The sequence below is a fragment of the Lytechinus pictus genome, chromosome 8, assembly GCF_037042905.1.
Source record: "Lytechinus pictus isolate F3 Inbred chromosome 8, Lp3.0, whole genome shotgun sequence".
NCBI lineage: Eukaryota > Metazoa > Echinodermata > Echinoidea > Temnopleuroida > Toxopneustidae > Lytechinus > Lytechinus pictus.
In genome coordinates, this window is record NC_087252.1 from 11,579,035 (window position 1) to 11,596,565 (window position 17,531).

Below are 17,531 nucleotides of genomic sequence, written 5' to 3' on the forward strand. Positions count from 1 at the left end.
GGGGGCAGACTGCCCCCCCCCCGTAGGTACGCTAGTGATCCCGCCCCCCCCCCCCAAAAAAAAAAAAAAAAAAAAAAAAAAAAATACTGAGATGATGTATATTACTATACAAATTACATTTAATCTGATTGATTTAACTATGAGCTGCCATGGGGCCGGGTGGTTTTGAGAGTTGCCTCCCTGAAGAAATCTACAGGGTGAAATTCATTTTTTTTTTGGTATTAAAACTGTGATCAATCGCATAAAGGGCTCTTTTACCAATCCACTGAAGAACAGCCAAAATAGATTAATAATTTATATACTTTCATACCCCTTCCGAATACAAACTTTTATACTAATGTTATACTAATGATGATGTATACAATAATTTTGGCGTACTAAGAGGGCATTTGCTGACAGGGGCATTTATTTATGGGGGTCTGTAAGCAAGGAATTTGCTTGTACAGGGAGGTGATGCCAGTGTGTTTTGATAGTAGGGGGACTGTGACGTCGTATTTTTTCTCAGTTGAATAATGGGGGCAACTCATATTCCCTATTATTTTTTTTTAATAAAAACAATAAAAACATTAGGTTGGTGATTAAGAGGGCAGGGGCAATCGCCCCTAATGAGATTGGAGTTGTGAAAAGGAGAAGACAGAAATTGGGAAAATGACGAAGAAAGACGAATATATATTTTTAAAAATGAATATAAAAAAGAGAGAGAGAAAATGAGTCGAGTGAACCAAAGGACTCACTGGCGTACATTTGTATAATGAGCTAAAAAAATAAAAATTGGGGCCAGACATGCCATATGGAAACAAAATTTATTAAAAGTTGCGTAAGAGCGAAGCGAGCAAGCAAAATTTTGGACTTTTTAATACAAAACTCTAATTTTGAGATAAATGTTGACAAGTATCCCCCATTTCCTCTCCATCTTTTGTCCTTTTTTCTTGGTCATGATTTTTTTTTTTGGGGGGTCCATGGCTCCCAAGGCCCGCCCCTATCTCGATTCTAGTGAAATGACGTAACTTGTTTTACTTCCTTGAGTACTGTTTGTGCAACTTCATGAACATATATGGAAGCTTAAAAGTGCTACCCATATGTTCAGATAATAATCTCGTCATGTCTACAATCTCTTTCGGAAAAAGATGACATGACGAGATCTTGAATCTTTTGAATCTCGTCATTTTTGCATCCTGCAGAAGACATGTTGAGATGACAAAACCTATAGGATCTCGTTATGTCTACATCCCGTGGGAGACATGATCAGATGGCAAGATCTCAGATCTCGTAATGTCTACGTCTTGTGGGTGAGATGAGATGACAAGATCTCGGATCCAAGATCTTATCTAATCATCTCTTCTACTGGATGTTGACATGACGAGATCCAAGTCTTGCCATCAGATCATCTTTTCCACGGGATCTAGACATGACGACTGACGAGACCCAAGATGTTGTCTTAGATCATCTTTCCTACGGGATGATGACGAGATCTGTCATCTATCATCTCTCCTGCAGAAATGACAAGATCTAAGATCACGCATCTGATCATCCCTTTTACAAGATGCAGACATGACGAGAGCCAAGATCTGGACCCGCCTGTATTCCCTATAAATCTATTGAATTGGTATAAGAGGAAGCATGATTTTTAGACTCCTGGATTCAAAATATTGTGAAAAAAAAATCGCTTACACCCTCTCTCTTTCAGCCAATTATATACTGCCCCCTTTCCACTACCCCCCCCCCTTCCTTGACGCACGGGGGTGTCAACATCTATTCATCTCCTTTAATTTACATCTTACTTCATTTTCCCTCGTTTTTCAAACCAATTCCTCTCGTTTCTTTCTCTCTCTTCTTTTCATTTATTTTCTCTTCTCCCCGTCTCTCCCCCCTTCATTCTCTTTGTTCCTCTTTTCCTCATCCTCTTTTTTACCCACCCCTTTCCCTTCTCTTTTTGTTCCTTTTCATTAGAAAGTTTATCCAAGAAAGCTGTGTTCCATTCAGAATCAATCGCAACTTTTCAAATCAAACGCAAGTCTTCCAATAATTTAACCCAAATTTGTAGTTGATCAGGGCTCGAATTAAGAATTCAAAGGGACAAAACCATTTTTCAATAGGGCCCTATTAAGGAAAAAAAAGGTGGTGCTCACTTTAGGGGCACCCAAGGCCATTATTTTTGTATCAAGAGTAAAACGTACTAATGTTAATGGGACACATGCACTGGATCAATACCACAGGGCACCAAGAACATCAAGAAAAAGAACACTTATTTTGGCCGCAAGTCTACAAATATTTGGAAAGGCATCAAGGCCAATCTGAGGGCATCGGATACCATGGCCTTGGGTTTAAGTCGAGCCCTGGTTGATTTTCAATCAACTGCAACTAAACTTACTTGCAATGCCACATTTAACTTGCAAATTGTAATCAAATGTTAGTTTCTTCCAAATACGCATAAGACCACCCAGCTCATAACTCAAGTTAAAGGGAAAGTTCACACTGTCAATAAGTTGGTTTTCTTAAAATCTGAAAAATAGAAATATCAGTGAAGGTTTGATGAAAATCTATCAAATAATTTGCTAGGGTCTAAATTTTTTTATCTGGAACATCGTATGCGAGCACCTCCCCAATATAAACTTGTAATGTAAATTCCATAAATTCAATTTTCTAAATGGAAATAAAAATCTAATAGAAGGGGGTATGAATCAATGTTTCTGATGATATATCCACCCCTCAGCAATCATCTTAGAAACGACTTAAAAAAAAAATAGATCGCACATGTGGTGGAGCTACACATAGGGGAAGGCGGGGCAAGTTGAGCATAGGGGCAAGTTGAGCCACCACCCCCAGGCCAATAATGAATGAGTCGGACATTGTGGTGGTGTCATGCATTGATGACCCATTACATAACCCTTAACCCCACCACATTGTTTTCAACTTTGAAACAAAAAGTACTTTTATAGAGGGAAAAATACAAATTTCAGCCAAAAAAGTAAAAAATGGTGTGATATAGAAAAGTGCTTTTTACCCACACACGTCTTTAAATATAACAAAGAAATAAGAGCAATATTGTTAGCCCAGGTATGGATTCTCATTCTTGTCATAGTCTTTTACATGATGGATGCATAAGAAATGTGTGGATGTGAAAATATCTCATTAAGTGCAGACTGGGGTAATGTGTGCCAGCCAACATGGGGCAAGTTGTGCCATGGTAATTCTTATGGTAATGTATAATAAAAGATAAAAAACCTTAAAAGCCATTGATATGGAGGCAGAACAGAGCAAATGCACATGACAGTCCTTTTACTTTTAGAGGATGTTAGCATTTATAGAGAATTAGCAAGTGAAAAGTCTTTAAATAAAACGTTGACATGCCGGTTCTTCCCGCATACATTTTGTACATAGTTTTTGTGGCTCAACTTACCCCAGAAGGTAGCACAACTTACCCCACAGATGGGGCAAGTTGAGCCATTTGACTTCGTTTTTTTCAAAGGTCACAATGACTTTCAGTGTGGGGGTAGAAAGTTATATATAGGTGAAAAATATTTCCCAAGAATCAAATTTAAAGGCAAGGTACTTAATACTACAATATTATTATTCATATCAATTCTAACTTGCAAAATGAAAAAAGTGTCACAACTTACCCCGCCTTCCCCTACTGTTAATCTTTTCACAGATTTTCATCAAACCTTCACCAATAATCGTAATGATTTTATTAAAACTACATCATCGTCAGGATGAACTTCCCCTTTTAACCCTAATAAGACCAGGGGGGGGGGGGGGGGGGCTGAATCAGCCCCTCAACTTTTGTCGCGATATTTCCGCTGCGCAAATTCTTTTGACCGCATCACTCACTGACTTTTTACTTTCAAGTCTTGTGCAACTTTTGAGACCAAAATCGCTACCCCGGGTACGCGGTTCAAAATTACGAAACATGATTTACAAGAAATGCTTCAATATCCTTTCGGTAGATATTATCAAAAATTTGGATTGTGAAGCCAAAATGATGTTATGTACAGAATCTTGTCATGGAACTTACTGTGGTTTTTTGAGCTGGGTGGTCACATACATGTATACATAGGCAGAGAAAGAACAACAAAATCATCACACATACACAAAATGTTTTGCTTTTTCTTGCTTACACCATTTACCCAAAATATCAAAGAAACATTTCCATGAAGCTCTAAGAGTCCAATACGCTCTGTGGTGATAATACATTTTCTACCGACAATAAATTGTGAAGAGAGAGGCTAACTGGTGATTTCAAATGTTACTGAGGACAACTGAATCTAGGCAATAATTAGGAGTGGATCCAAATGATGATGGGGTTGATATGCTGGACAAATGGTGATAGGCTGTTGTTGCTGTTGCTGCTGCTGCTGTTGTTGCTACTGCTGTCAATTATTTTGGCTTCTTCTTGGGGCGCAGGTCATTGGAGTGCCCACACTTCTTCTTGCGGCAGTTGGTTGCACGAGGGTGGAGGCGGGCATAGCATCTGTGTGACGAAATGAAAATATTTTGTGGACACTGTAAGGACATTTCTAGAAGACAGGCAGGAAACAACAGACTATAATAATCCTTTCTCTTTGAACAGAAGCATATTATTATATTGACAAGGTATAATAAACCCCCGAGCTTGAAAGGATCTTTAAATTCATGCTTGCTACTAAAAAGGAATCTCAGAAACAGTGTGAATATTAAAGGAGAATGAAACCCTTGAAACCTGCTGAATCCATATCAAAGAGAAAAATCAAAGAAACATATTGTTGAAAGTTTGAGGAAGATTGAATGAATAATAAGAAAGTTATGAGCATTTCAATATTGAGATCACTAATGCCATGTAGTTCCTCCCATTGGCAATGCGACCAAGATCTGTGATGTCACACACGTACAACTCCCTCATTACTTTAGTACTTATTTCACTTATATTCTCACTTTTATAGAGTCTATCACAAGGTGAGGTGTTCTCTTTATGAGAGGACAAGTACAGAGGTTTCACAGCATTATATCATTGATGAATCGTTTGTCATATGATTAGAATGAGCAAAAAGAGATGTTTTTGAGTATATTTTCAGTGTCCAAAAGGGGAGAGTTGTTCATCTGTGACATCATAGATCTTGGTCGCATTGCCAATAGGAGGATCTCCATAGCATTAGTGATCTCGACATTCAAATGCTCATAATTCTTCTATTGCTAGTCCTATTTTACTCAAACTTTTGTTGATCTTATTCTTTGATTTTTCTGCTTTCACAAAAGCTAACTTGCTCCAAGAGTTTCATTCTCCTTTAATATATTCAATATTATCAGCAATTCAAACTCGTGACTAGAATGGAAACTTGCCTGTAACCTCAGAATTTACTTTAATAATTTCTACAATTTACCCGACACTTAGCTCTGTTACTTTATCAGAAAATGAATAAAGGACTGGATCTTTGATTTCATGGTAAAGCAAGGTGGAAATTTAAGCAAGTTACATGTATATCATAATTGTATTTCAGAAGCCATCTGCATAAAGCTTCAGCCTCTATAAACATCTCCCAGCTTTTAGGCTCATTGATTTACATGTGCATGATATTTCATAGACATTCAGTATAAGAACTCACTTTCTGCAGATCTGTTTTTCACAGTTGTACTTCTGGGCCAAGAGACGGAGTGAGGGCTCGATCACACCACCACGTAGACGAAGAACAAGATGGAGGGTTGATTCTGCGAAAAAAAAAGAGAGCCAAAGTTAGTCAAAGAGAGCCAATGACATCAATTACAAGCCAAAGATAGCACAAAAATGGTCAAAGGGAGTAAAAAAAATAGTCGAAAGACAGCCAATGATATTCAAAGATAGCAAAAGTAGCAAATGGTATTCAAAGGTAGCCAAAGACCAAGGTCATAGTAAGAAGGAAATGTCTCTTCAACACATACAGGAGATTCTCACTACCACTTATTCAGTGCACTCAGAATTTCAAAGTCTACCTTCCATATTCAAGTCCAGGCATTATTTCAGATCAGAATATGCAAAACAACATCTCCTCAGCCATTTTTTCGCCCAAGTCGAACAGATTTATGAGGTCCCAACTCCCATGAGATTTGACTTGGGCGCAGTCACCAGTACATACCCAGCTTTGCTCTAAGAAAAAAAATAACACCCAATACATCCCTGGACCCCAGTGTGTGTCTTGTTTGTGTGTGTGGGGTAGGCCTGGGACATTCGGGTATTTTTGTCTTCTGGTACCCATGGTAATTTTCGGGCGGGTACCTGAAAATTATGTCGCATGAAATATGACTGGTGGAAAAACCCCATAGGTGACGTCATCCAGCCACTTCGCCGCAAGCCAATTTATGATGGAACATATGGTAAGCAGTGCAAGCCTCCTGTGCATGCCCCACGCGCAGTATTCCATCGAAACAAGCCTCGTACCAAAATCGACCTAGAATTCCACTTTCCTATATTCTATATGAGTTATGAAAGGTATTCTCGGGGGATCTGTTTTCTCACTGATACCACACAGGTATTGCCTTTCCGTCAAAATCTTACGAAGTAGCGTCGATATTACATTGTGTTCATGAGTTTGTAGAATCTATCGCTACGTGCACAAAGTCAATAGACTTCCGGGTTTTGGAGAGTTGGATGCGCCAGCCAATCACGATCGTGTTACCATTTTTGGTTTATGATGAACTGAAAATGGTAACACGAACGTGATTGGCTGGCACTGCAAAAGAAACATGGCGACGATTGAACGATCTCAGTCACATCATCACTTGAAAAACTTGTATATTTATGGATATTTCAATCAAATTCAATGGTAATTGGTGAGATTCAAAATGAGACTTGTGTACATTTGTGATGAGTTACAATCATGTCTTACACTACGCAATGCAAATCAAATACATGTACGTTATACTGGTGAGCAATTTTCGGGTATCGGGTATTGATTTTTCTACCCGGGTACCCGAGGCTTCCGGGCGGGACCCGAGTTTTAGTCCCAGCCCTAGTGTGTGGGAGGGGGGGGGGGGGCAGTTTTTTTTTTTCCGTGTTTCACTGGTAGAACATGCCAACCTGTAATCTCAGTCATTTTGATACACAGGTGAATCTCTTGAGACCCTTGAAATCTGTCCAAGGTATTGGAGGCAGGGAAAGACTACATGGGGGCTCTGGGCCATTTTGGCCCCGACATGATTAAAAGAGCCTGAGAACATCCCTATTCTTTGCAACGTTAATGCAGCTTCTCTAATCCTGCAGATGTAGCAAGTAGGTTGTGAAAATACCCCCCCCCCCAAAAAAAAAAAAAAAAAAATTGCTTGCATGGTTTGAGTCAGCACTTCCAAAGGTTGGTGGATAAGGTATCGTCAAACATGAAATATTATAACCTTTGAATTTTTTTAGTAACTTTCTTACCCTTCTGGATGTTGTAGTCTGAGAGTGTGCGGCCATCTTCAAGCTGCTTGCCAGCAAAGATCAAACGCTGCTGGTCAGGAGGAATACCTGCAAGTTAAGATATGACAAATCAAGTGTTAAACGCCGGGTCTAAAGGCAGTTGTTCTTCTCAGATTGTCGAGTACAATCATACAACTACAGTGATCGGCCTCACCGGCACAGAAGATTTCTGACCACCACTCATGAAAACCACAATTTCAGACCACTAATTTCAAATGAAAAGTGATTCAAACACAACTATTGCAAAGAAGAATTACGCTTGTGTTAATTTCCATCTTTAATCTTGTTTTATTTGCATGATTTACAATAAACACACTAAATATAATAAATATTAGTTTATTATCAAAGATTTGCTGTCATTAGCTAACGTTCATTCGCTTTAAGACCACTAACTCGGCATAATAAACTGTTTTGCTGTGAAATTGTGACCACCACTAAAAAGGTTCTGGCTACAACTCTGGTCTAGTACGACATCAGCTAAACACAGGGAACAATTGTGCTTACCAAATTTGATGAGCACTTTCAGTCAGAAGAGAAAAGCTTTTCAGTTCTGTACACTCTTATGTAAAAATCTGCTACGTACACAAATAGCAGTCTAATAAAAATGTGGAGCAAACTGTGATGTGATACCATAAATATTTCCTGTTAGCCTGTTTTGGTCTACAACCCATTCGGTTTCATTGCCACTCGGTCTACACAGCATCAAACAAATAGTAATAAGTACTACAGGGGTATGTTCTATGAACTTCATTAAAAAAAATTATTTTGAGATGGAGATAAACTACATGTGGGCATTTTCACCACAGATGGACACAGAGGCAAAAAAATCAAGTTGATATTCATGTCAAATGCTTTATGTTTTTTAATAAAACAAGACCTGAAGTTTCTGAGACAAAATTTTTTTCCGACTCTGGCAGCCATTTTTTATTTCAAAATGGCTGCCAAAGTATGGATACAAATTAGTGTTGAAAATAGTATATTGATACATATTTTGTTTTGACAGATTTTTAAAGAACAGGTTTGATCATGATGTTTTCGCCTGTGATTTAGCTTGCTATTATAACACTCTTTAAAATCCCACAGAAAGAAACACCAGTAATTCATTCATCTGATAAAAAAACATTGATGAAGTATGTGATATGGTATGTAATGTCAGTTACCGAAAACATGAACTTTTTTTTCTCATTTCCTGGAAAAGAGGATATATTATATGAAACTTGGTAGATTTCCTCTCTAGGTAACACCCCTCCCTTCTACACCAAAATTAAAGATTACCAATTAACAATGAAGCCATAGGGTACCATTAAATATATGTAATGTCAGTTACCAAGTGGAAAATGTAATGTCAGTTACCGAGATGTAATGTCAGTTACCATGATAAAACATTGGTTACCAATATTGAAATGCAAATATGTGGTCAATTTTATGGTGAAGAAATATTGTATACTTGTTAATGTTATTTAAGTCTTTCACTTTAAAATTCACACCAGAAGGAGCTTGCTATTGACTTTTAAAAGGTATAGTTCACAAGGAATACTTTATGAAATTATGAAGGAAGTTGCATTCCCATCGTGCAAAAAAAATTACTATGAAATTGTTTTGTACATGCACTTAACCAAGTACCTAATTGTTTGTATCAGACAATTGTGTTTTTTTTTTTGGGGGGGGGGATAGGGGGTACTTTTCCCAACCTATTGCCTAAATCTGCAACATTTTTTAAGCTTAACATTGTGATGAAGGGGATTTCCAGGGTCCCTTTTTTAGTTTCTAGGATTCTTTTGAGCATTGCCTCGCTAAAAGTAAATTCCTGGTTTTTATACCTGTTAGAAGTGTGGATGTGTGATACAATTTTGTTTTTGGTTTACAAGTATAGATGAAAAGTGAAATTTGACAGTTCTGATCAATGTTGCATGGATCTACTAAAACTGTGTTTTTTTTCTTCTAATTTACAAATAGTTCAGTTTCAGTTTAGAAGCTGGAGTTTATTTTTTGTTGACAGCTTAAAAAAGAAATTAGCAAAGGAAATGATTAAACAAATTATGATGAGAATTGAAATCCGACAGATATGAACAAGCATTGCTTGCACTGACCAGAATAGAAATCAATAAAACTACATGGCTACATGAGATTCGGGGGAGGGGTATGTGTAGCCTAGGGGAGGAGACCCTTATTCATTTTGCCTTTTTTGAGGGGAGGGGGAGGTTGGAGAAGGAAAAGGTTTAAAAAGTCAATATAAAACTGATGAATATATTATGGGTGTATAGTCAGAAAAATCCATGTGTACAGTCAATGCAATATTAAATTACTAATAGGAAAACATGTAGCTGCTATGACCCCACCAACCCCACCCCCACGAGTAAGTAAAACATACATATCTTATCTTTTGATAATTAAAAATGTGAAGTATGATGAAACTTTTATGATTTTAAAAAGCCATACATATACATGTAAGTACCAAGAAAATTATGCCTTTGAAAATCATATAGCACTGGTAAATGTTAATGTGTACTGTCAGTTACCGACAAGTAATTATAAAAATGTTCAAATCAAAGAAAGGAATTAAGAAAAATAAAAAGTTTTTTCATTGAAATGTTCCTAGAAACTCGGGTATACTTCCACATCAAGCTCACTTCCATGTGAAGCCCTGCACAGAAGATACAATGCAATGATTCCACACATTTGACTTCCATGTGTTATCTCTATGGCAAATTAAGTGTAATGTCAGTTACCGTAATGTCAGTTACCAGCATGGTTGTGGAAAAATTATCATAGCCCCCAAAAGACAAAAACAAAATGTTTAATATTTTGACACATCTTAACCTAGTAACGAAGGTATATTTACATATTCAAATTATTACTCTATCTACTCAGGGACATGAGATATTTCAATTTTAATGAACACCCTGAAATGGCATGTCCTTTTGCGTAATGTCAGTTACCGACACATTTTTGCTTGCTGATGCGTAAAAAAATGTGGTTACATAGGAAAACTTAGTATCAGAGTATACAGCAAGGTTCACTTTATTAACTCTATCAAAAGCAAACTCCCATCATTTGTTGTTTTAGAGATACACACAATGAAAGGTGTGAAAACATTGTGCCGTGTAATGTCAGTTACCGTGAAAATGCCCATGTAGACAATTTACCTTCTTTATCCTGGATCTTAGCCTTGACATTCTCTATGGTGTCAGAAGGCTCCACCTCAAGGGTGATAGTCTTGCCCGTCAGGGTCTTCACGAATATCTGCATCCTTATCTACGCACCTGAAAGAAAAAAAAAAACAAAGAAAAATAAAGTCCACTTATCACAATGCAGGTGAATCCGACAAAGAACATGTACACTATTACTCTGCAGGCTCAGACGCTTCATTTTACATTGCCTCATATGGAGTCTGAACTCCATGTAGGAGACTACTATCACTCACTCCTTGGTATATATTTTTTTCTTTTGAACGTTTCACCAATGTTTCTAAAATATTTTTGTCTATTTTTAATTTCAACTTGCTTCTCAATATTTCATAATGGATTTCCACATTTCTTACAAATGATCTAACCTCTTGTTATTCCATTAAAGGACAAGTCCATCCCAACAAAAAGTTGATTTGAAAAAAAGGAAAAAAATCCAACAAGCAAAACACTGAAAATTTCATCAAAATCGGATGTAAAATAAGAAAGTTATGACATTTTAAAGTTTTGCTTAATTTCACAAAACAGTTATATGCACATCCTGGTCGGTATGCAAATTGGCAGACTGATGACGTCATCCACTAACTATTTCTTTTGTATTTTATTATATGAAATATTCTAATCTTCTCCTCCTTGTCAAGTGAAACAAAGTTTTATTTCTCCCTGAACATGTGGAATTACCATTATTTTAACAGTTTACATGTATGGTTAAGTTAAGTTGGTCCTTATTGTCAAATCTGTAAAAAATGAAATATTGTATAATTCATTTCAAACAATAAAAAACAAAAGAAATAGTGAGTGATGGACATCATCGACTCTCATTTGCATATCACTGAGTTGTGCATTTAACTGTTTTGTGAAAAATAAGTGAAACTTAAAAATGTCATAACTTTCTTATTTTACATCCGATTTTGATGAAATTTTCAGCATTATGCTTGTTTGATTTTTCTCTATCGATTCAAATCAACAATTTTCTGGGGTGGACTTGACCTTTAATGCTCACAATCATAGTTTTTTATAATCATGGAAGGAAATTGACTTTCTTGACATTCTGATTTAAGCTTTTGGCCATGGAACATCATTGCAATACACAAGGTAAACACCCTACTCTTTTAAGGAATGGTGTCTTGATATGTTGCAACTCTCTCAAATGTCCCCCTACTATTTGTGGTCTTTTGTGATGGAAAAAAATACATCATTCAACATTGAAATTTGTAATAGAAAAAATGTTTTTCCCCAAGTGTGCCCTCCCCTTTAAATTTGCTACCTTTTTTTTTTTTGGGGGGGGGGACGAAATGACCATGCATTTTGGGTGATAACCCCCTCCCCCCTTTTTTTTTGCTTGTCAAATTTTCTGAGGGAAAACTCCTTCATCCATGCCTGGTCCTCCTACCTTTGGGTAGAGATTTCTGCCCATGAGTGCAGATATTTTGCACATCCTGGCTGGTATGAAAATGAGGAGACTATGACGTCATCCACTCACTATTTCTTTTGTATTTTATTACATGAAATATAAAATACTTTAATTTTCTCCTCATTGTCAAGTGATACAATTAATTCCTCCCTGAACATGTGGAATTAGCATTGTTTAATACTATATGGTTCAGTCAAGTTGGTCCTCATTGTCAAATATATAAAAAATGAAATATGGTATAATTCAAACAATAAAAAACAAAAGAAATAGTGAGTGATGGACACCATCAACCGACTCACCTATTTGTGCATGTCACTGTTTTGTGAAAAATAAGTGAAACTTTAAAATGTCATAACTTTCTTATTTTACATCCGATTTTGATGAAATTTTCAGCACTATGCTAGTTTGATTCTTCTCTATTTATTCAAGTCAGCATTTTCCTGGGGTGGACTTGACCTATAAGTTATTTTGAGCACTTTATTATCTTTAATTTGATACCCAAATGATTCTAAATTTGGATAACCGTATATGTCAGAAACTTTTTTCCTCAAAACCATTTTTGGCTGCGCTGTGTGTGAATGTAGTGAAAAGGGCGAAATTTTTAGCTGTGTGTGCAGTCACTTTTTACTCGAAGAGTCAAAGTCAAACCCACACACGTTACAGGTGCTCTAACCGACGTAGACCGAGCTACACTGCCTCTCTCCAAGTCTCTTCACAGTGCGTTCTAATGCAATGGCAATGCATGCAAGAATCAATCATGATCATGGAAAATCAAGAATTGCAATTGCATAATTTTTCAATGGCAAATGCGGTTGACTTTTTTTTTGCCTATGGGCAATTCCATGGAAAATGTTCACTTTAGAGAAAAAATGAAGTTTCAGATTTCACTTAAGCAGTCAGATTTTCTTAAAAAGTAATCTATAAAGTCTCAATTTCCAATAGAAAAATCAGAATATTGATAAAATTTTGTAGTTTTTTCCACCATCAAAAAAATAGAATAGTAAATTGCAAAATGTTAAAAATGTGGCTATTTTTAAACAATTTACCTTTCCTGTCTCTACTAAAAGCAAACAAGGTCCCAGAGGTCTCTTATAACTTTTGAATAGTTGATTAATGTTTAAATCAACAGAAAATCATCGTTAAATTTTATGCCATTCATCAATTTTAGAGAAATCTGTCTTCAGATTTGTGTGATTTCTTTACCATTATCAGTGTCATGTCCGTTACATTTTTCACTTAAAGTTTTCACAGCTTACAGGAAATTTGTCTAAAGGTACTGCAGATTCAGATTCTATGTTAGAATTAAACCCCCTACCATGTGTAGCAATCATTTTCCCTTACCACTTCTCATTTTCATAAAAATGGCGTAACGGACATGACAATTTGCGTAACGGACATGACGCCTTATATATGACAAAAGGCAGCATTCACAAAAACAAAATATTAGGCTCACTGTAACAGACTGAGGTCAGTCTCCATTGCTTGAGGATAGCTGGATGTAATAATTCCTAGAATCTGCATGTCATTCAAGCTATTTTTATAAGTTGGTGAATGATGAAAGTTCAGCTCTTGTTCTGGTATATTTTTCTGAGAATGAACGGTATACCACATAATATTGGATAAGATGCAGCTAGATCTGGCAACATACTCAGATCACAATCTGCATTATTTGTGTTTGAACAATACAATTGATTATCTTAGGTGTTTGCACTGACAGTTTGGAGCATGATAAAACTCCAACTTGTAAATTCATGAGATCACTGACGATATTGCTTCAAAGTATCTGACTTTCACCAACCTCTACCTTTTCAGTAATGGCACGGGCTCACATTTAAAAACAAGTTTGTTTTCAGATAACTGTGTTACATGATGTAGCTCTATGAATCCATGGATCTACAGTGGCACTTCTTTGCAATATCACAAAGCAAAGGGGCTGTGGAAGGAACGTGGCGCGATCGATATTTAATTATGTCATCATAGTATTTTGGTCAGCCATAATCACGATTTGAATTATGTATCTTCATTTGTACACAAGCAGCGCGGACAATGCAACAAAATTAGATACAGCCACATTTGTCAGCAAGCAAGATTGAAAGATTTAAAACATCCAAGATTTGATGAAAGGATGATTATACTCAGGATGATATTTATTTTGAATGAAAAAAAATCTCAGAAGCGATTTATAAACATTCCGTGTACCTTTCAACTCATACATAATCGATAATGAAAGACTGGTTTCAAGGTACTGCTATTAAATTTTAAAGCACTTTTTAATATAATTTATTTAATCTTAAAACTGACATTAATACTAGTACATATGTTCATCTTGGATTTATACAGGTCTGGTACATTTTGTTTTCGTCTCAGAAAAAAAAAGAGATTTGGTCTTCTCAGTGTGCCGTAGTGGTACGACAAACATTGTATTCTACATGTATATAAAATTATCATGTAGGCTATAGCTATTAAATTAATGATACCTGCCAATAATATCTACATATTTTTCTTAAGAATGTTAGTAAAGGTACTTTGCTGTTACATAATTACATTCATTATTCATATTTCCTTCATTTTGAAACTAAGAAGTGCTGATGAAGTTCACTTCATAAGGGTGTCATGTCCGTTACGCTAGTGTATATTATCAAATAGTGAGCCATGATAAAAAATAATCTTTTCTATCAACTTTTTCTCCTTTAATTAGGTGTGGCAGATGGTAGTAACTGGAAAATACTCATTAACTGTTGTTAACTGGTGTAAAAGAAATTTTTCTAAATATTTCTTTGTTTATAAATATTGTACGAAAAGCCCCCCTCTCAAATTGCAAAATAATAGGAGATAATACAGATTACCAGTTATGATGTGTGTCTCTAACCTCTAGCCTTAACATGCAAACAATTAGACTTGTACCATATCTTGTATTTAAAATAATTATATTCGCTTACAAAAAGTGGACGAAACTGTCATGTCCGTTACGCTTCGTGCGTCATGTCCGTTACGCTACATTTTGAGCTATGAATACAGAATGCACTACAAAACTGTTGTTAAACACCATTTTATGGATAGAGCATGATCTTAAGGTTAAATTAACACCAACATCAGGTGCATGCAATCTAAGAATTCACAGGAATTTTGATAAGCAATAGGAGGTAAAAATGCTTCGTCCATTTCGTGTCATGTCCGTTACGCTCACAAAGAGTGCAATTTCTCCGCAACTGTTCAACGAAATGATTTGAAATTTCATGTGTATGTAACTGATACTTAAATGTGTCTGATAAGCTCAGTAACAATTATCAAAAGACTGCTAATTCTACTGTATAAACCTTTGAATTACAAAAATTTGTCTGAATGTCATGTCCGTTACGCTGGAATTGACCCTATGTGAGTATGTCACACAGTGAACAATTGTGTACAATGGATAGCTGAGCGTGAACGCTAGCGGTCGTGTACATTTTTCTCGGGGGGGGGCCACTTACATTGACGAGTGGATACCATGCGCGACCAGAAAAACATGTAAAAAGGATGTCTTTTTCAAGATAGGGCACGTTAAGTACGTAACGTGATAAGGGTGTCAAAAACGCAAAAATAATGCAAAAAGGGTATCTATTTCGCTAGGAAAGCTACGTGTTCAGGGTCAAATTTTTCGGGGATGATAAAACAAAATTAAAATGTTTTATAAAGGATGTCCTTTTTGCCCCAACACTACTTGTTTAGAGTCCGATTAGCGCAAGGTGTGGAAGCTGGGGCCGTACTTAACCAAATGGTGTGTAAACTAAAGGTAAAACCGACGACCGACGGAACAAACAATAAAATATCGCTGTACTTGTTTAGGGGTTCATTTCAGGGAATACTTGGCAAGGAGTATTGTTTTGTTTCCAATACTTGTTAAGGGTAGGGTTTCAGACGCCAATACTTGTTAAGGGGTGCATTTTCAAAATATGGAAAATACGTGTTTAGGGTGCTTTTCCGAGACCACATGGTCGCGCATGGTATCCACTCTTCAATGGAAGTGGCCCCCCCCCGGGACATTTTTGCTTATTACATGACGTCATCCAGCCACTGCCGAGAGCCAATTTATGAATGAAAATATAGTAATCAGGCGCAGTGCGAGCCTTTTATTTCCCCACACAGTATTCCACCAAAACGAGTGTGCAATTCTCTATAACCTCATACCAAAATCGACCTAGAATTTCCCTTTCCTATATTTTATATGAATTATGAAAGGTATTCTCGCAGGATCTATTTTCTCACCGATACCGCACAGGTGAGCGAATTTCGATAACTTCTTGCTTTTCCGTCAAAATCTTACGAATTAGCGTCTATATGTCATCGTGTTCGTTGGAATTTGTAGTCTATCGCAACGTGCACAAAGTCAATTGGCTTCCGGGTTTCGGAGCGTCGCGTAAATATGCATGAAATTGCAGTTTCGATCGATACCGGAGTGATCCGATCACGAACCAAGACCATTTCTCGCGTGCACAACGCGACCGGATATCGATACTTCCGCACGCATTCCGAATGAATTATTTTTGGGACCACGTGGTCATGACGTGATCTGCGCGATTGACCTATCAACGGTCTTCGAATCGCTGTGCGGAGACGATCTATCCGTTGACGTTGTACACAGTCTATATTATGGACAATTGTTCGTTTCGTTGTGTATCATGACCGCTCATCAATTTGAATTTGGAATATATACGGTAATGAATATGGATTTTCATCAAACATTCAGTTTGTATTCATCAACATCATAAGAATGAACTTTCCCTACCAACAAGACGTAGCCTAGCTCTGATCAGGGATATCCCTGCTCTGATCCCGACACAGCACATGTGCGGTGTCTGAACCCCCATTGCCAGAATTGGCGACGATAGCGTACAGAAAATTCAATGCGCACGACACGACTTCACACAAGTCACACTCACAACTGACAGTGACACAACATGCACACGGCAACTGCTTTATCAAAATCGAAATCACGCATAAACGTTCAGACCAATTTCAAAATACATACAATAATACTAGTCTTAAAATATCATACAATCATGCTTAACATTTACAAATATCATTCAAACAAATATTTCATGAAATTATGGCAATTTGTGGTCCGTAAAGGAACACGTTCCTTACTTTCGTAGAAATCCAATGGAAAGAGATCGCATGGAGGTCTATAATTATCGACGCTGAGGGCAGCATAACAATGTTAGCTTTTCGTTTTTAGCAGTGTTTAGGTCTAAATCTAAAAAAAAAAAATCGGCTCGTATAAATTGAGGTAGGTTGAAGTTTTCAGATCTAAGTATCAAATAATTTTAATCATTTATTCGATCAGGAATATACCCATCTATTTATGATTACAAAATGTACGTAGAATGTCCAGTAGTCAGTTCTAAATCTAGATAAATAAAATAATAAATGAAATAATTATAATATGAATAAATAGATAAATAAATAAACAAACAAATAAATAAATAAATAAATAAATAAGTAAGTAAATAAAAAAAAATAAAAAAAAAAAAATATGGAAATCGACTCT

The 17,531-nt window shown here is 36.5% G+C and overlaps 1 protein-coding gene across 1 annotated transcript; it reads right to left on the reverse strand.

Annotated features, from left to right (window-relative positions):
• Positions 1-4,098: 4,098 nt before the first annotated feature.
• Positions 4,099-17,211, reverse strand: LOC129266324 (ubiquitin). The gene is made up of 5 exons (XM_064103574.1): positions 17,129-17,211; positions 10,552-10,668; positions 7,367-7,453; positions 5,580-5,682; positions 4,099-4,471 (listed from the first exon to the last, which is right to left on the reverse strand). Exons 2-5 carry the CDS (start codon positions 10,652-10,654, stop codon positions 4,378-4,380), a joined length of 387 nt encoding a protein of 128 aa, XP_063959644.1. The 5' UTR covers positions 10,655-10,668; positions 17,129-17,211; the 3' UTR covers positions 4,099-4,377.
• Between the last annotated feature and the right edge of the window lie 320 nt (positions 17,212-17,531).